Source organism: Silene latifolia, chromosome 3, assembly GCF_048544455.1.
Source record: "Silene latifolia isolate original U9 population chromosome 3, ASM4854445v1, whole genome shotgun sequence".
Classification (NCBI taxonomy): Eukaryota; Viridiplantae; Streptophyta; class Magnoliopsida; order Caryophyllales; family Caryophyllaceae; genus Silene; species Silene latifolia.
This window is the reverse complement of record NC_133528.1, coordinates 150,372,910-150,392,614: the sequence shown is the minus strand read 5'-3', so window position 1 is coordinate 150,392,614 and position 19,705 is coordinate 150,372,910. Positions and strand designations below refer to the sequence as shown.

General features: G+C 36.2%; 1 protein-coding gene across 2 annotated transcripts; it reads left to right on the top strand.

Annotated features, from left to right (window-relative positions):
• The first annotated feature begins 903 nt into the window (after window positions 1–903).
• LOC141648478 (uncharacterized) lies at window positions 904–17,789 on the top strand. 2 transcript variants are annotated; one of them, XR_012546028.1, is made up of 4 exons: window positions 904–1,008; window positions 5,427–5,841; window positions 7,630–7,741; window positions 17,302–17,789. XR_012546028.1 is itself a non-coding variant. In XM_074457167.1 (3 exons), the coding sequence occupies exons 1-2, from the start codon at window positions 2,479–2,481 to the stop codon at window positions 3,881–3,883; spliced, it is 1,341 nt and encodes a 446-aa protein (XP_074313268.1). In that variant the 5' UTR covers window positions 2,297–2,478; the 3' UTR covers window positions 3,884–3,890; window positions 5,427–5,514. The 2 variants fall into 2 exon arrangements, 1 of the variants encoding a protein (XP_074313268.1); XM_074457167.1 differs by lacking the exons at window positions 904–1,008; window positions 7,630–7,741; window positions 17,302–17,789 and adding exons at window positions 2,297–3,086; window positions 3,151–3,890 and having other exon boundaries at window positions 5,427–5,514.
• Window positions 17,790–19,705: the final 1,916 nt, after the last annotated feature.

The window sequence follows — 19,705 nt, the reverse complement described above, 5'->3', positions numbered from 1 at the left end:
ACTCAACTAAAGGCTTCATCTGAGTAAGTGTTGATGATGATGTCATAAATTTATAATGCAATTACAATTTTTTTTAAGACAGATGTATCCATCTTAATTTTAAAACGAATTAAATAGGATAGATTTTTTTTTTTCGTAAAAATAAATAATACTTCAGTGGTGTTAATGCCAAAATGTCATGTACCTAGGAAGGTTTTGAAAGTCGAGACCATAAGTCTTTGTAATGTCCTTTATAAAATAGTACTATCCAAAGTTATGGCTAATCGATTTAAAGGCTTTTTGAATGAGGTTAATTCAGAGAATCAGAGCGCCTTTATCCCGTATTGCTCATTACAGAATACAGATAATAATGCTCTGATTGCACTTGAAATATTTCGTGCTATGAAAAGAAAGGGAGATGGTAGGGCCAAAAATACCGTGCTCAAACCTGGTATGAGCAATTGAGCATCGCCCACATACGACACGACTTGAGTGGAATTTTCTTGGTCCTTTCATGAGGCGTATGAGATTTTTAGGCCGATGTATGGATAGGTTCATGAAATGTGTAACCTTAATGTCATTCTCGTAATCTCGTTCCTCATCAATGGAAAGCCTTCAAAGGCGCTCTTAACGAGTCGTGGTCTTAGATAAAGGGATCTTATCTTATCTCTTCTTTTGGCTAATCAGCTATGATCCGTCGAGCTCCTGATGAGGGCAAGCTTCATGGTATTCATGGTTGTCGTGATTCGCCGAGGAGGGCAAGCTCCGGCCATACTCCTCCTATTATTACTCAACCGATCTTTCCGAGAGTCAAAACTAAATCGAGTAACCTTCCCTCAAAAAAAAAAAAAAAAAAACTAAATCGAGTAACCCGATTACCAGCTCATCTAATGTAAACCCGGCTCGCTCATCGACTCTAAAACTCACACAGATTCATAAACCCTGAAAGATTTATCCCCTTTCTCCAAAACCCTAGAAAATAGAAGAACAATACTTGTATAGATTACCAGAAAACAGATTCAATTGCAGGTATTTCCTTAATCTTTCTACTACTAACAACTTCGATTGCATTGTTTCTACCAATTTTGTGGAATTAATACGATGATGATGCATTTTAATTTATCCCGATTTTTTTTGCATAGAATCCCAATAATTCTGGAAAACTGATACATATACTGCTGATTTTGATTCCCGAATTGTGTGATTTTGTTGAATTATTTCCAAATTTTGAATTAATAATGCAATTTTCAGAAGAATGGAAATCATTGTTTCCAATTTCATTAGTAAATTGCCCACCTCTGCTTGTATCAGATACTTCATTGGGTCCACTGTTTTTCAACCCCGTCCCCGTCCCCGAAACCGTAACCACTCTACTGTCTTCCCCCTCTCAGTTCTGTCCTATGCTCCTTCCCCCGCCCCATGTTTCGCTCTCTCGATTCATTGAGACTACCACCATGAATGACTCTGGTGGTGCTGTCCTACGCACGACTTCCAATGCTATTGCTTCCTCATTCGGGACTCAGCATTGCAGTAATGCCTCGTGTTGGCTCAGTCAAAACCATCTTCACCCTCTTCGCTGTCCCAATGATTGGGTTATTGTTTTTTTTTTTCCATCCGGGTCTAATTCGAATACTGTTGGTTTTGTAGTTTTGACAGTCAAGGATTCCAATGTGGGTATAGTTGATTTTGGTGAGAGACAGACTGTTTTTACTTCTTCAGTTAAATTTGATCATCAGATTGTTAGATTGGCAGCTTGTCGTTTGGATGATTTTGATGTTGGTGAATTGGATAGTATGGGTTGTATTGGGTTTTTGGTTGCTTGTAATATGTACGCTGCTCATTGGTTTAGTGTTAGAATTAATGGACGCGGTCCCAATTTTAAAAAGCCGGTGTTGGAGTATATTGGTGGTAGGTTGTTTAAGAGTTGTACAGTGGTTCATGTTTGTTGGAACCCACATTTGCCGACCGAGTCTTCTTGTTTTAATGGGAAAAGGATGAGTATTGAATGGAGTGATCTGGGTGAGTCTGCAGGGGATGGGTGGTTTAGCTGTGAATTTAGTTGGCACCCTCGGATTTTGATTGTCGCTAATTTAATGGCTGTTTTCCTGATAGATTTTAGATTTGGTAAGGGTCAGCCTTGCTGCTTGTTGAGAACTGGGATGCTGGGGATGTATGACGTGAGGAGGAGCGACTAGTTGCGTTTTCAATAGCTGGGAATGAGGGTTTCTATTTTATGGTTGCTTCAACGCATTGGCTTCTTTTATGCGATGTTCGTAAGCCCCTAATGCCCATTTTGAGGTGGGGTCATAATCTTCACAAGCCATGTTATATTAGTGTTTTACCGCTCTCTGAACTTAGATCACACCCACTTAATGAGACATATGCAGGGGCATCTGAAATGGGTTCTGCGATAATCTTAGGATCATTTTGGTATATGAGTTTAGCCTTTTCTGTTATGGACGCCCTACTTCAGCCGCTACACAGTCTTTTTCTTCTAAAATGTCAAAATTCTCTGATTCTTTTTATGCATGGGAGCATCCTTCGGAACTTCGATTGTCTGGTCATTGTTGTGGCTGCGGTAGTTGTCTACTAAAGGAAGAGTTTGTCAAGGATGATTTTCCTGAGTGGATTAAATGGCAACATAAGAAGGAAGTGGTTCTTGGTTTTTTCATGCTGGACAAGGATCTCTCGTCCTCATTCTTGGGCTCTGTAGAACACGGAGGCTTTACACTTGTCCGGTTAATGTCCTCTGGGACGATTGAAACCGAGAATTATTATGCCTCCTGGAATATGGTGAGGACAGCTTATCATGAAATTCCGCCACTTTCCAAAGATTCTCTGCTGTGCCACATGGGTGATGAGAAATATAAATTTACTAAGAGGTTTAGGTATGTCAAACTTGAGTATCTTTTTGGCCATTTGAATGGTAATCTTACCAGATTATTGTTTTCGAAATTCAAGAACAGTGCTGTGATTGAATGTGAAAACAAATGCTCCAATGACTTTCGTGAATTTATGAGTGAGAAATTGAAGTCGTTTGGATGTGCTCCTCCAATACTGCACCTTTCTACATCTGATATTTTTAGCGATGTTAATATGCCAACTAGGCCGACCCCAAATCATTTTGGAATTAAGGCTCTGATGTTGTTGTTGTTGTAATATGCCAACTAGCTTGTATGAGATTGCTAGTAGGTTAATGTGGATCAGCTTACCTATGAGTAGTTTAGAAATGGCTTTCTCCCCGTATAGAGATGGGGCTTTGGAATTCCCAAGCATTCCGGATCAAAGCCAGGCGCCTCCATTTTTCTTAAAATCGCCATCTCATCAATTTAATAAAAGGCGAAGGAAGATTACAGGTGGAGTTGAATTTGTTGGTCCAGCTGTTCCTCTTCATGCTTTACTTGTTCTGTATGAGATTTCAAGAAATGGTCATTCATTTATCACTCAACTGAATGACTATTCACCAGAAACATTGATTGCTCGTAAATTAAAACCAGTTATGTGTTTAGCCAAGGAACTGGGTATAAGCAAGGATCAGGATAAAGAACATACAGTCTCACTTGGGGACGACAAGGACGATGCCTGGGTTGACTCCTCAAATCCAGGCTCATTATATTTGTATGAGCCTTCAGCATTTTCTACCAATGATTCCCCTTCTTTGGATGGAGAAGACTCCCAAAATTTACTTCAAGAACATAAAACATTAATTTCAAAAGTCACCAAATTGGACTATCTGGAAGATTCAAAAGCTCCGAAACTATTTGACGGCCTGTGTCCAGTGGAATTGGAATTTCATTGTGATGATCAGGCTTTTGTAGGCGAGGAACTGAAAGCATACCAATTTTTAAAGAAACAGTTCTCAGACTGGCAACATGGCTTTCTTCCATGCCAAAAGATTTTCTGAGCATCAGGTTTGTGTGATGTTTCCGTATGGTCGTATGGTTGTGCAATTGTTGAATTTTGATTAATTAGACCATGGTATTGAATTGCATTATCAACCAGAAGTGTGGGTCATGGTAGCGCACTAATAAGCACGATGATGTCATGGTGTGTTCCATGGCATAATTTATTATGGCTTGTTATATCGGTTGTGTTGGTTATATACCAGCATAAGATCGGCTGTGTAACCCATGTTAGTCAAGAATTGACACATTGCTCAAAATGTTGGCTGTTGTGGACTTGTGGGTAAATATTTATCGTAATGCGGCTAGTTTTGGACGGGTGTTTGCGATTAAGAAATAGCAATTAGATTAACTGATTAATCTTCACCTGTTTGCCTATATTAGTATATTGAATGTCAACTAGTGTTGCAAGCTAGATTGTTGCAGTATTGTTGATACATGTTTAGCAGCAGAAATGTGTTAAGGAACTTATGGACTGAAAAGTTGGCATATGAAATAATGGTCGATGCTAAGTGTTCTAGATCCATCGAGAAATTTGTAAAGTAATTGTATATCGATCAAGTAGTGAACGACTGATCATCCTGTTATGAGTTTATGACACTTGCTAGGTGTTGAGGTTTTTGGTACAAATATATAAAATGCAAAGACAATATTTTTGTTATGGAATTAACCACAACCCAATTTTGTATTATTATCTAAACACTAACAATAATACAATCCCAATCCTCCAACACTTAGCTACTAGCTAAGATTTCAATCTATGCTTAATTCGGGATATTAAGCATACACCCACTCTTATCCAACATCATTTATGACCCTTATTTATATAAGCTCTAAGTCCTCATCTTGTAACATTAAGAAGTCAAGAACATATAACATCTAAAGTGTAAATACAAGTAACATAAAGCATATATAACTCTTTACATATTAAGGACTCTATATGTTACTATGTTTAATGTTGGGGTTACTTCCCAACCCTAGGCATAGTTTATTTTCCTTAAAACATTGAATTGGCACAATTACTCTCTGTGGCTTCACATAGGGAGAGGAATTCATACAACTGACATGGAGACACCCTTACTTAACCAAATGAATCAATCTTTGTGTCAGGTGGATAATGCTGTTTTTATAAATTTAGGTTTACCTGATATGGTGTTAATATTGTTCTCCTGATTGTCAGTAAGACCAGCCCAAGAGGGAAATTTTCTTTCTCAATGTTTTTTCCAATTTATTAGTTTTGATAGTCACAAAACTGTAAGATCTTGAGTTTTTGTGTGTGTGTGTAACTACTGTATTATGTTTTAGAAATTGCTTAATATAATTTGATTTGGAGACACCAAGGCTTAGGTTGTAAATTTAGATTGTTGCGATTAGGGTTCTAGATCAGGGAGAAAAAAAATCATTTTTGTAAAGTTTGGAATTCCAGGTTTTGCCATTGAGGCACTGGGTAGATGGGTTAATGGTCCTTCTTGTAAGCAGCAGTATACTTAATTTCTAAAAATGTCTGCTGAAATGAAGTATCTGAATGTGTTTGTGCCTCTACAGGTGATGATATGGGATGATCACCACATTCGATGTATTGGGGAGTTGTCCTTCCGGTCCAAGGTTCAAGGTGTTAGGCTTCGACGTGATCAAATTGGCGTAGTTCTTTATCAGAACGTGTGTGTGTATACTTTCGTGGTCTTGAAGCTGCTCATCAGATAGAGACTATTGCCAATCCTAAAGGGCTGTGTGAGGTATCTCAATCAGCTGGAAGTTAGTTTTGGTCTTTCCTGGGTTGCAGAAGGGGCAGGTTCGGATTGAGCATTATGCTTCAAAGAGGACTAAGCTTATCGTGGCCCCTGATTCGAGAATTTCATGCTTTGCCTTAAGTCAAGATGGAGGGTTATTGGCTACTGCTAGCTCTAAGGAGACTCTTGTTAGAGTGTTTAACACTTTTGACGGTACATTGCTCCAGGAGGTAAATTTGCTTTTGTTCTCCATTATGTTGTAATTTGTTAGATCATTATGATGTGTCATAAGAGGACAGATTTGAAAGTAACTCTGTTTAAAACATCGAAGGTTAAATGCTCTGTTTGTGTGCAAAACTAAAAATACTCTTATAGCTTGATAATTGATACTGGTTATTCTTTCGGAGTAATGATGTGATTGGTTAGGAGAAACATGGTAGTAAGACCATCCCCAAGCAAGGTCAATTGCTTGGTCATGACCTTGCTTGGTCATGGTTAATGAGCTAATTATGGTACTTAATTGGTGACCAAAGTTGTTAATTTGTGACCAAAGGTCAATTTGTGACCATACTTGAACAAATTGACCACTTTTGTGACCTCCTATATGTCCAAATTTGATTGGTAGAACAATTAAAAAATAATAAAAAAAAATGATTGAGAATGTTGTAAAGTGGATAATGATTGGGTTGATGACCTAGGTTGCGACCTTCTGCTTGGGAGGGTGAAAATGAGTCAAGGTTAATAAGGTGTGATTAAAAGTAAAATCGGGTCGCGACCTAGTTAGCGCGACCTTTGCTTGGGGATGGTCTAATGAACTAAAAGCTGGAGAAAGAGTAACTCATGCACAACAGATTTATGTATTCTTCTCCGGGCAAAGTAGACATCTTATGTACATGATGCAACTTGAGTACCAAGTTTGGAGAAATAACTCGTGAAGGATTGCTGTCGTTTTCTAAAGGAACATGTAGTGTGTCGTATAGACATTGATCCTGCTTGATTCTTCCTTTACTAATTGGTAGTTAGAAAGTGAATCTATGCTCCCTTCACTTTGTACTTGTTAGTTGGCAAATTTCTGTTAGGAGTTGGGTCGTTTAGAAGAATCATGATGTAAATGAATAATGAAGTGAAACCTGGACTGGGAACGATTCTCCGTGGAAAGTTCTTATTGCACTTTTGCAAGCTGTCCAATTGCATATTTGAGTCTTGAGATTTCTTTTTTTTTTTTTTTTTTTGCTGTACATTTGGTATACACTGTTACCACGCGACTGCATGATTGATATTGGTCCATTCACGGCTAACTTTAAAGTGCTGAAATTAAAAAAACACAACATAGTGCTATGATAGTATGATGTGCTGCTTGTAAATTTGTAATTCAAGTTTCATTGCTACATGTGCTTCCTGTGCCACATTGTTAAATTAGCCTGGTCAAGATGGCCATTAGTTGAAGCTATTGCAAGTAAAGATAACATTTCAGTCGGTAATAATCTAATTTGATATTGGTCATTTGATAATCTGTCTTCCCCTATTATTTTTGACCTAAACAATCGTTCCATCAGATAGTCTGGATTTGGTGGGTATATCCACTTGGTGAAATAAGTTAGATTTATAATTCGATCAATGTTAGCAATTTTTAAAGATGTGTAGCCGTGTAGCTTCTAGTATCACCAGTAGTCCGTTTGTGCTATACCATCTTTGTCAATCATTAAGATAATGTAATAAGCTATGGGGGTAATCATGCATATTTTGGCTGAATTCTAATTCTAATAGAAGCCATTTCAATACATTTTCAAAATCTCCCTCACATCTTCTGAGAAAGTAGTAAAATTGGCCAAACAGAAGTACTATGGAATATTATTAGCTACTTTTAACTGAAGAATGATGATGCGACATAAAAAAAAAAAAACTTCATAGATGAACTACCTGGAAGGCTGATTAGCAATCTGTGTAGGTGTTTCCTGTTCGCTTCGTATATTTATGACTTTTTTTCCTTGCTTGTCTTGGATATTTCTGTTTTGCAGGATCGGAGTTTTTACCTAGGTGTTTTAAAATCTGAATGCTTGAAGAGGCTCGGTACATTGTTGGCTTTGGGCATCAAAAGAATACACTGGTAATTCTTGGCACGGATGGAAGGTGAGTGTTGGGACATAATGAAAATGTTGTCATTTTGATCCTAAGAACTCAGTTTTCTTTCTTTCTTGTTTCCTAATTTATTTTCTTTTGCCATCTTTAACCTATTTCACACTACTTTTAATGATTGCTGATGACTGATCAGTATATACTCTTAGTCGAGGTGATGATTGTTGATGCTCTTTTAAATTTTAACCATTGTATGAAAACTCGTACAAGGCCACTGGATACAAAGAACTAAGGAGGCGTTTGGTTTGGATGAGGGAAAGGGAAAGGAAGGAAAAGGAAAGGAAATGAAAGGAATTCCCTTTGATTGTCTTCCTTATTTGTTATAAAATATATGGAATCAGTCCTAAAAATCAACCACTTATAATAAGCTTCTCTATTCATCACCCACAACCAACACCATCTTCCACCATTGCTGACAACTCACCTGAGGCAGTCGGCCGCCACAACACCGCCCGGCCACCCATGAGCCTGCCAACCCACCCAAAACCCGAAACCACTCCCCCACCCCTTGAAACACCAGATTGGTTTTCGGATTTTAGGTGTTGATTTGGTGGTGTTTTTTTATGGTGGTTGTGGGTGTGGTTTAGAGATTCCCAAGGGTTGGAGAGGGGGGTGGAGTTGTGGCTCCGGTAGGCTCCAGTGAGTTGGTGTAGGCTTCGGCGAAGGCAGTAGTTGTTCCAGCATAGACTCCGGTGAACAGCTATCCTTAGGTGGTAGTGAGAGTTGGCTTATACGATCATGGGAGTGTTGTTCATAGAGGGAATCAATCTCATACCTGTCAAAACATGGCCCGACCCGTAAAACCCGACCCCACCTCCGTAAAACTTGACCCGTGATCCAAAATGACCCGAGCCCGAAATGACCCATTATTTTAGGGGCGAAACCCGACCCAACTCATTCAACCCGTTGGGTCAAAGATAAATTAAGAATATTATTAAAATATTACTATTTTTATATTATATTTGAAATAATACAACAACATTAGAGCCTTATACCAAAATGATTGATTTGGGGTTGGCTATATTTGAAATAATAAATGTAAACAATATTATTTTAATATTTTTAAGAGTCCGTTTTTGAAATAATGTTGAAAAATAAAATAATTGTCGTTTTGGGTTGGTTTTGAAAATAATTGTCGAAATGGTGTCCACGTAGGCTTAGTTTCGAGCCTCTGTGGTGTTCGACCACGCCATACGTATTGGCGTGTATAAGCAAGAAAACACGCCATATCCAGTGACGTGTTTCATCAGGCCAATTTTTCATCTCCAATCCAGTAGCTGGGCTAGTGGAAACAAATTAAACACGCTATTAGGAATGGCGGGTCTTCTTCAGTGAACACGCCAATACCAATGGCGTATTTCTTCAGTGCGTTTTTTTAGTTCCAATCCAGTAGTTAGCCTAAGTGGTACAACCCAAACACGCCATTACGAGTGGCGTGTCTTCCCCATTAAACACGTCATTGGAGATGGCGTGTTTCTTTAGTGCATTATTACAACCAAACTACGAAAGTGGTTAAACACAGACACGCCAATACGTATGGCGTGCCTATGCAATATGGTTTTTTGTTTTACAAAGTTGCTCATTTTCACTTCATCCTCATTTAATTCCATTGTCAATCGGCACAACCAAACTCAACATTGCAAATTGGACACAAATCATAGTCTATTGAAAACTAAAATAGAGTTTACACATCACATAGTTTAGCACAAGGGGTTTAAATTCTAAGTTTTTCAACTAAAATGTCAATTACATTAACCGTCTAAAGTGCCAAATACATTAACCGTCTAACTACAGTATTACATTAAGTTTTTCAAATCTTCTTCTTGTTCTTTCCTCAAAGGCGACTCCAAAACCCTTTCCCCTGTGAAGGCTCCGGGGTACCTTGTTCATTAATGGGTGACATAGAAGGATTAGAGCGCCTAGCCCTCCTAGTGTATTGAACCAAAGGTGCATTGTCATCCACATCCATTAAGTAGAGTGATTCTTGAACCATAGGTGAACTTTCTTCCCTTGGTTGAAGAAGATGAGAATAGCCTACATGTTGAAAAGATTGAGAGGAGTAGTCCCGAATGTGTGAAACCATTGAGCGGAAATGAGGAGGCACCTCAAGAGGCATTTGTTGAAACTCTTTATCACATGTATCATGGACATTGACAAAACCATGCGCCTAAAACAAAATATGTAGTATCACAAATCACATTTTATGAAATATTGGTTAAGAATTAAAAGACAGGTATATTAAGTATACTTATAAGATATTGTATGGCTCCAAATGGTGCTTGATAAGTAACTTGTTGGGAGAAAGAGTTCATGCGAAGAATAGTGCGATCTCGGTACCAAACCATGTAAGGGTCGTAGTAGCTCATTTCATTATCACCCTCTCCACCACGATACCTAAAATCAGCCCTCCTAACCCAACTTGATATGTATGGTTGATGTCTTTCTATCCGATTTCGTGAAGGGGCGCCCCTTTTGTCAACTTTGTGCAACTTAGGTTCGGTATTAGAATTTAAAGGGATATCTTGTTTCCACCCAAATTGACGAGTTACCCTATTAGGAAAATGCCACTCAACAATGTCGAAACAAATCATAGGTGCCATCATTGCCCAATCGTTGGAGTCATCATAACAAAACCCGGGCAAAAAAGATAAAATCTGTTGGGTGTAAGGTTGTCATATAAACTGATCATGTCGCATTGTATCAAAAACATCCCTATACCCAATTAGTGTGGTAATACCTTCCGGTCTCTTATGATTCACACTTAGCCACTTACGACCCAATAAGTCAATCCTTATTTGATGTTGAGAACCTAATGGGTTCGGTCCATGATGAATAACATTAACGGGTCCCATGAGTGTAGATCGACCAATACTAATCCTCTCTCACGCCCACAATTGTAATAGAATAAGGGGACCTCTAATGTCTTTTGACTTGACGTTGCTTGCGCTATATAAATTACGATATAAAGTAGCAAGAACGACACATTCCCAAGAATAATTATCTAAGTTGGTCAAATTTCTGAACAAAGGCAAATAAACAACTTGAATGTCATTACCACTCTTATCCGGAAACCTGATAGTTGCCATTAAGATAAGTATGGTTACACAATTTCATACACCAAAGCTTGAAATGCAAAAGAAAAAACAATTAAGGAAATATTTGGAGATTGGGATAAATCATATGAGTTGCTACCTTGTTTCATGCATGGTTTAAAAAAATCTAATCCTGACACTATTGTCCAATTTCATACAACACGAACAACGAACCCAAATGTGCAAACACTAAGTGTGTTTTTTGGGCATTTAAACCATGTATTGGTGGCTTTGAATTTTGTCAACAAGTTTTAAGCATTGATGGAACTCTTATATGGAAAGTAAGGGAACTATTTTGACAGCTATGTCAATTGATACCATTAACCAAATTTTCCCCGTTGCTTTTGCTATTGTTGAAACCGAAAATACCGATACTTGGCCTTGATTTATGTCTTGCATAAGAGTATTTGTCATCAAAAGAAATGGGTTGTGTGTCATATCCGATAGACACAAGGGGATTATGAAAGCAATGAGTGAAGTTGGTAGTGGGTGGGAGGAGCAGTATGCTTATCATAGAGTTTGCATTCGTCATTTGGCTTCAAATGTTAATACAGATTTAGAAATAATGCACTGAAAGAAATGTTTGGGTCAACGGCAATGCAATTTCAAAACAAGAAGTTTGACATAGGATTTCATCGCCTAGGTGAGTTGAATAAAGAGGCACAACAATATGTTGTTGAAATTGGAATAGAGAAGTGGTCAATTTGTCATGATGATGGACATAGATATGGAATATTGACTACTAATTTGGCAGAGGCATTTAATAAATAATGTGCTTAAAGGAGCACGTTTTCTTCCCGTAATGGCACTCGTAAAGTGTGTATTTTTTAGAGTTAATGAGTACTTTGTTGAGCAACACGGTTGATTAAAAGGCTTCATTATAGTATGAAGATCACAACCTTGTTGGAGGAAAATTGCAAAAAGGAGCATACCATAAGGTTGTAGCTTCTCTAAGGATTGGTTGGTTGTTGGAACAATTTAGTGGTCTTCCAGAAGATGCAAATGAAGATGTTCTACATCAATATGTGAGAGCGTATTTGCTTATCTTAATGGCAACTATCAGGTTTCCGAATAAGAGTGGTAATGACATTCAAGTTGTTTATTTGCCTTTGTTCAGAGATTTGACCACTTAGATAATTATTCTTGGAGAAGTGTCGTTCTTGCTACTTTATATCGTAATTTATATAGCGCAAGCAACGTCAAGTCAAAAGACATTGGAGGTCCCTTATTCTATTGCAATTGTGGGCGTGGGAGAGGATTAGTATTGGTCGATCTACACTCATGGGACCCGTTAATGCTATTCATCATGGACCGAACCCATTAGGTTCTCAACATCAAATAAGGATTGACTTACAGATTTTATCTTTTTTGCCCGGGTTTTGTTATGATGACTCCAACGATTGGGCAATGATGGCACCTATGATTTGTTTCGACATTGTTGAGTGACATTTTCCTAATAGGGTAACTCGTCAATTTGGGTGGAAACAAGATATCCCTTTAAATTCTAATACCGAACCTAAGTTGCACAAAGTTGACAAAAGGGACGCCCCTTCACGAAATCGGATAGAAAGACATCAACCATACATATCAAGTTGGGTTAGTAGGGCTGATTTTAGGTATCGTGGTGTAGAGGGTGATAATGAAATGAGCTACTACGACCCTTACATGGTTTGGTACCGAGATCGCACTATTCTTCGCATGAACTCTTTCTCCCAACAAGTTACTTATCAAGCACCATTTGGAGCCATACAATATCTTATAAGTATACTTAATATACTTGTCTTTTAATTCTTAACCAATATTTCATAAAATGTGATTTGTGATACTACATATTTTGTTTTAGGCGCATGGTTTTGTCAATGTCCATGATACATGTGATAAAGAGTTTCAACAAATGCCTCTTGAGGTGCCTCATCATTTCCGCTCAATGGTTTCACACATTCGAGACTACTCCTCTCAATCTTTTCAACATGTAAGCTATTCTCATCTTCTTCAACCAAGGGAAGAAAGTTCACCTATGGTTAAGAATCACTCGACTCAATGGATGTAGATGACGATGCACATTTGGTTCAATACACTACGAGGGCTAAACGCTCTAATCCTTCTATGTCACCCATCAATGAACAAGGTACCCCGGAGCCTTCACAGGGAAAAGGGTTTTGGAGTCGCCTTCGAGGAAAGAAAAAGAAGTAGACTTGAAGAACTTACTGTAATAATTAGACGGTTAATGTATTTGACACTTTAGACGGTTAATGTAATTGACATTTTAGTTGGAAAACTTAGAATTTAAACCCCTTGTGCTAAACTATTTGGTGTGTAAACTCTATTTTAATTTTCAATAGACAATGGTTTGTGTCCAATTTGCATTGTTGAGTTTGGTTCTGCCGATTGACAATGGAATTAAATAAGGACGAAGTGAACATGGGCAGCTTTGTAAAAAAAAACCGTATTGCATAGGCACGCCATACGTATACGTATTGGCGTGTCTGTGTTTAACCACTTTCGCAGTTTGGTTGTAATAATGCACTGAAGAAACACGCCACCTCCAATGGCGTGTTTAATGGGAAAGACACGCCACTCGTAATGGCGTGTTTGGGTTGTACCACTTAGGCTAGCTACTGGATTGGAACTGAAAAACGCACTGAAGAAATACGCCATTGGTATTGGTGCGTTTACTGAAGAAGACCCGTCATTCCTAATGGCGTGTTTAATTTGTTTCCACTAGACCAGCTATTGGATTGGAGATGAAAAATTGGACTGATGAAACACGTCATTGGATATGGCGTGTTTTCTTGCTTATACTCGCCAATACGTATGACGTGTTTGAACACCACACAGTTCCGAGCCTACGCGGACACTATTTCGACAATTATTTTCAAAACTGATCCAAAACGACAATTATTTTATTTTTCAGCATTATTTCAAATTCGGACACTATTTTTAATTGAAAAGTTAATTTAAACGTCGATCTCTTATCTTGTATTATCCTCCTTCTTTGTTTTTATTTAATCATGTTTGGTCATGATCAAGGGCTTAGAATATGACTGAGGGGTTATAGTTTTGTATTTAAGTATTGCATTTATTTCAGGTGTTTTGTTGAACTTCATCTGTGTTGTTTATTTGTTACACTTATTTTTTGCAATTTGTTTCTATGCTCATACATTGGTAGAAGTAAATATTAGACTGTTCTTTCATCATGACGGTACGGTGTCCGTTGCTTGGAGCATTATTAGATTTGTTGCACGTTTTATGTTTTTTATGTATGTTTGTTATATACATTGTATTCTTTAGGAGATTCTCTAGTGAGAGTTGTTTTGTTCGTTGGATAATTGGTTTATTTTTGTTTTTTCTTGTTTACAAAACGATAGAGTAATTACTCTTTAGAAGGTCTTCATTGCCCGTTCTTCAGTCTTTTACAAAGTTTTGAACATGAATAAGCGAGCCTCTAACTTATCCATTACCCGTGTCGTAATGGATACCTATGAAAAGGACCAAAAAGTTTTCCTCATTTAAAAAAATGGTGTTGTTTGTGTGATATTTTTTTCTTATTTGCTTGGGTTGAAACCCGATGGCAAAGAAGTGGAAAAGAAAGTGGCTTGGAGTTTGGACAGACATACCGGATTTGTTGATCTTATGAAGAAAAAAAATTCTCTATAAAATTATTGACAAGAGGGTACTTTCGGAGGAAAACATAGATTTAATTCAGAAATTAATTTTTTTCTATGTTTTGAATTTCTTCATTCTTCAAGCTCTAAGTCTCAAGGATTTCTCTTATGATATTGATGAATTCGAAGATACCAATTGGGCCAACGGCATTCTTGAACGTGTGATAAGTGGTATTCATGCATAAATCTAAGAAGATGAAAGGCGAGAGGATAGAAATCGAGAAATCGAAAAGAGAGAAATTAAAAGGCGTTGAATAAATTAATTTATTTCTATGTATTGAATTTCTTCATTTACAATGTCTTTAGATTTCTCGATTTTCATCTTCTTAGATTTATATGCATGAATATCATTAATCACACGTTCAACAATGACCTTGGCCCTATCTTCGATTTTATCAATATCATAGGAAAAATATTTAAGACTTGCAAAGAAAATGAAGAAATTAAATACATAGAAATAAATTAATTTCTAAATTGAATCTTTGTTTGTTTTCTTCCGTAAGTACTGTCTTGTCAATAATTTTATAGAGAATTTTTTTCTTGATAAGATCGTCGTCGCTAGTTATATTCAAGTTCAACTTAGGAGTAAGGTCAATGACACATCCGGGCCAACTGCCTTCTCTTCTCCTTCTTTGTCATCGGGTTTCATCCCAAATAAATAAGCAACTTCCTTCTCACACAAACACCACCATTTTTTTCCAATGAGGAAAGCTTTTTTTGTCCTTGTCGTAGGTACCCATTACGGCATGGGTAATGGATACGTTAGAGGCTCGCTTATTCATGTTCAAAACTTTGTAGAGACTAAACTTTCCATAAGTTCAAGTTTCCTTGTCTTCAACATCGAACGAAGACCTTGTTCTAAACAGTAATTGCTCTATTGTTTTGTAAAAAAACTTGTAAACAAGAAAAACAAATACCACTTATCCAACGGAAGAAATAACCCTCGCAAGAGAATCTCCTAAAGAATATAATGGATATAAAAAACATGAAAGGTGCCACAAATCTAATAATGATCCAAGCATACTAGTGTGATACCGTCATGATGAAAGAACAATTTAACAAATAAACAACATAGGTAGAGTTTAACAGAACACCTGAAATAAAAGCATCAGCAATTCAATCCAAATACAAAACCATACCCATAAATCATATAAAGTTCTAACTTTAGTTTCTAGGTTGATGACTTAATAGATTTTGCAAGCTGAATTATCTTTAAATTGTATGATTTTAACTATATCAACTCTATTTTCCACCAATAAAAAACAAAAATAACACACGAATTCAAAACAATTAAAATGATATGAAGATTATAACTTTATTTACATTTTGTAAGTTCGGTTATCTCAGATTATTCCAACTGATTTTGATGGAAATATTGTATTTTGCTGCATTAATTTGATTCTTCACTAATTACATGTTTAATAAATCATTATTTAAACATAAATTATAACAAAACTGAAGATAGGTTAATTGGAGTATAACCTCAAACCAGATATATATAAAATCAAAATCTATTAAACCCTATAAATAAAACCAAAATCAGATATGAAACCCATTGCTTACTGGAGGGGCGAAGAAGACGTCCACTGAAGAGTCGGTGGGGGTGAAATATCGGTGGAGGTCCGCGACTCTAACAGATTAGTGAGTGAGTGATCTTTTTTTTTTTTTTTTTGAAAATGCTTCAAATCATGTCCATTTTTCGTAGAGGTGGTAATATTAAAGGAGTAAAGCTGTAAAGGTGGCAATCGGGTGGATTGAGTCGGATTCGAGTCATATTGTTTTGGGTTTGGGTTATCGTGATGTCGGATTTATTCGAGTCATGTGCATTTGTGGGTTAAGTCGGGTTTGGTCGGATTATCTCGGAATATGCCTTACTTCGGGTATCGGATTGGCATGAGGAGTACTTGGTCGGGTATCGCCTTAAAATTTGATTTTGATTGAAATGGTTAATGTAACATAAAACTTAATCATTATTGGGTTAAATTTACTGTCATCATCCTTGTTGGCTACGTAGCCGCATTCACTTCGAGCTTGTGTCATAATTCATAAAGCACGTGATGTGTTCTATGGTTAGGAAGATAATGCTTCAATTTCTATGCTTAGGAAGATGAGTGTTCTACTAATTTAAAAGTACAAGATTAAGTTACCTAGAAGAGTAAATTTTATATCATTAAATAATAAAATAATTATTAAAATAATGAAAATAATAATATTATTAATATTAAATATGATTTAATTTTATAAAGTATGTTTTTCGGCTAAAAAATGATAAAATAAAAAACATCATAAACTTTTATTTGACTCGTATTCTAACCCTAACCTGACCCGACCCGATCCGGGAATCGACCCGTTTGACATGTCTACTTGAGGGCCTAAGCCACTTTTGGGAATGAAGATAGAGGGATTTCGGGTCGTGGGAACCGGGAAGGAGTGGAAACGGGAAAGGGAAAGAAAAAAATAATAAAACAAACTTTTCTGCCAATTTTGCAAGTGTAACCCTCAATTATTTGGTCTTCGAAACTTTTTATAAGAGCTTTTCCTACGGTTGTTTGAATGATATGTCCCTACAATGGATAATTTTGTTGCACACTTTTGTTAGTAAAATTTCTATGGAAAAAAAATATATGGGACATTTAGTAAAAGTAAAGTAAACTTTCTTACCTCTTCATCCACCAATATTAGTATTAAAGAAAAATCTTCTTCAACAAAGTCTTCTTTTCTCTATTTTCGCACTACCCTAACTTTCACATAGATCACATTCCAGTTGACCGAGCCTAATTTTAATTGTTTTGTGCAGTATTTAGTATTTAAAATTTCTGGTCGTGGGATCAACCCTCTTTGCCTGCCCAAGTGCGCAACCTCATCACTACCGTTCGAGCCACTAAAGTTCCTGCTTCGCAAGAATCAGTCTTTCTTCATTTATCGAGAGAGCAGTCAAAGAATGAAAAAAAGGAAGGCCCCGACATTCTTTTATGAGGGAACAAATAGAAAATATTTTGATTGGAAAATTATCCATTTTTGCTTAACACGTGAGGGCATGTGTTGTTAGAACGACGTGCAAGTCTTGCTTTTTTTCTCTCAGATGAAGCAGCATACGACATAAGGGCAATGTAGCCGGCTAGACGGTAAGACCCCGTTCACCTTTACTATAGCTTCAAGGTTGTCGCCTGTTGTTCCTCTTATCAATTTAGATACACTGATTTGTTGTGGCTCTTGCATTGTTGGTATTGTTGTGAGGTGTAAAATGGTTGTTTATTATTTATAATGTGCAAGTCATGTTGCTTATCGTTTATGTAGTTAGTAGGCTGATTTTGTGCATAACTGAAGTCTTGTTTGATTGAAATGTCCCTCTTTTTCAGCATGTATTGTTAGTGGGGATGATTAATGTTTCATTTACATTTACTTTAATTCGTAATTGAAGTCTAATTTGATTGAAATGTCCCTTTTTTTAGCGTGTATTGTTAATGGGGGTAATTATTGTTACATTTAATTGTTATTGGGTTGCTTTATCTTAAGTAGAATTTAATTAATTAGTTTCATACATTTTGCCCTAATGAAAATTCAATGGTTAATGATTATGATTATGATTATGATTAATGATTAATTTCCAGGAAGAATAATAACAATTTTATTTGTTGTATAAACTTAGCCTGGTTTATATTTACTCTTTGGTATGTGACCTGTGTTTTCTTTATCCCCTTGAATAAAGAAATCGTGTACTCCATAGTTGGTCTATTAAGCCTAATTCAATTTAAGACACTTTAGGTCACACTTGTTTGCAAAATAACCTGACTATAACCTGACTATGAAAATTAAACTATGGCTTACAATGTTTATGATTTAAGACACTTTAGAATATCAAATTGAATTAAATTGCATTTAAATAAACAGTTCATAGACTATACATTTGAATTAGTACCTCTTATTGTTTATTTTCTGAGTTTTATTTTAAAAATTTTGAGTTTTGCTTAGTATAAAGTTTTTGAACACATTTACTAAAACATTACACTAAAAAAAATATAATATTGCTCAAAAACTATATTTACAAATGGTAATATGCTCAGTAAAAATGTGTATATGCTCAAAAATTATAAAGTCTAAGGTACTACCTCAGATGCGTAATTCTTTTTCTCTTTAAATAAATTGCATTTCGTTTATTTTGTTTATAGTTTGATATGAATTAAAATTAAAATATTAAATTTAATCGGGATAATGAAATGTTGGCGTTTCTTGTACGCTAATGTTATCGGAGTTCCGAAAATGGAAGAATAGTTTGTTGAGTTTTTACAAATATTAAGGTACATTTTTTTTTGTTAATGATGGTTATTGACAGCATAACTATTGTGCCACCCATTGTCCGTGGCTAAGGTGACCTTTAGTTAACGTTACCTGGTTTATCACATCTCGATGATGAATGATCAATAGTTTTATACTACATGAACCTGAGAGATTGTAATTTACATTTTATTTGGGTATGTAATATTGATCGGTAATTTATATTTTTTGGATTATTTTGATATGTAATTTTTTGTATTTTTTGAATTTGGACTGTAAATAATTTTAATATTCGGTTTTTTGGATATGTAATTTTTTGTTTTTGGACTGTAAATTTATATTTAGTTTGGTTACTTGGTTGCTAAAATTTCAATTTTGGGTATGTAATAGTGGACTATAATTTATATCTTTTTGATTTTTTGGATATGTAATTTTTTTTATATTTGGACTGTAATTAATTTAAATTTTAACTCGGTTTTTTGGGTATGTAATTATTTGCACAGTATTGGACTGTATTTAATTTTATTTTTAATTTGGTTATTTGGATACTAAGATATAATCATATCATTTAGGCAATATATAATCATAATCATATCATATCATATCATACATCATATAGTTCCTTAAATTAAATTTAAAAACGGGTTAAAAGAGGAGAGAGAGTAATTAAATACCAAATGAGGAGGATGTTGGGCATTGTGGGAAAGGCAAAATAAGTGGGTCTTTGAGGAGGATTTCCGTAGCTTAGATATGGTGGTGCGAAGGGTTGAGGAGTTACGGGAGGAATTAGCAGAGGGGATAGTAAGGAGTGGGGGAAGACAGCGAGAGGAAAGACAAATGAAAGGATGGATAAAGCCGGATAGAGGGAAGGTGAAAATAAATGTTTATGCGAGCGTTCGGAAGAATATGGGGATCGGACTAGGAAG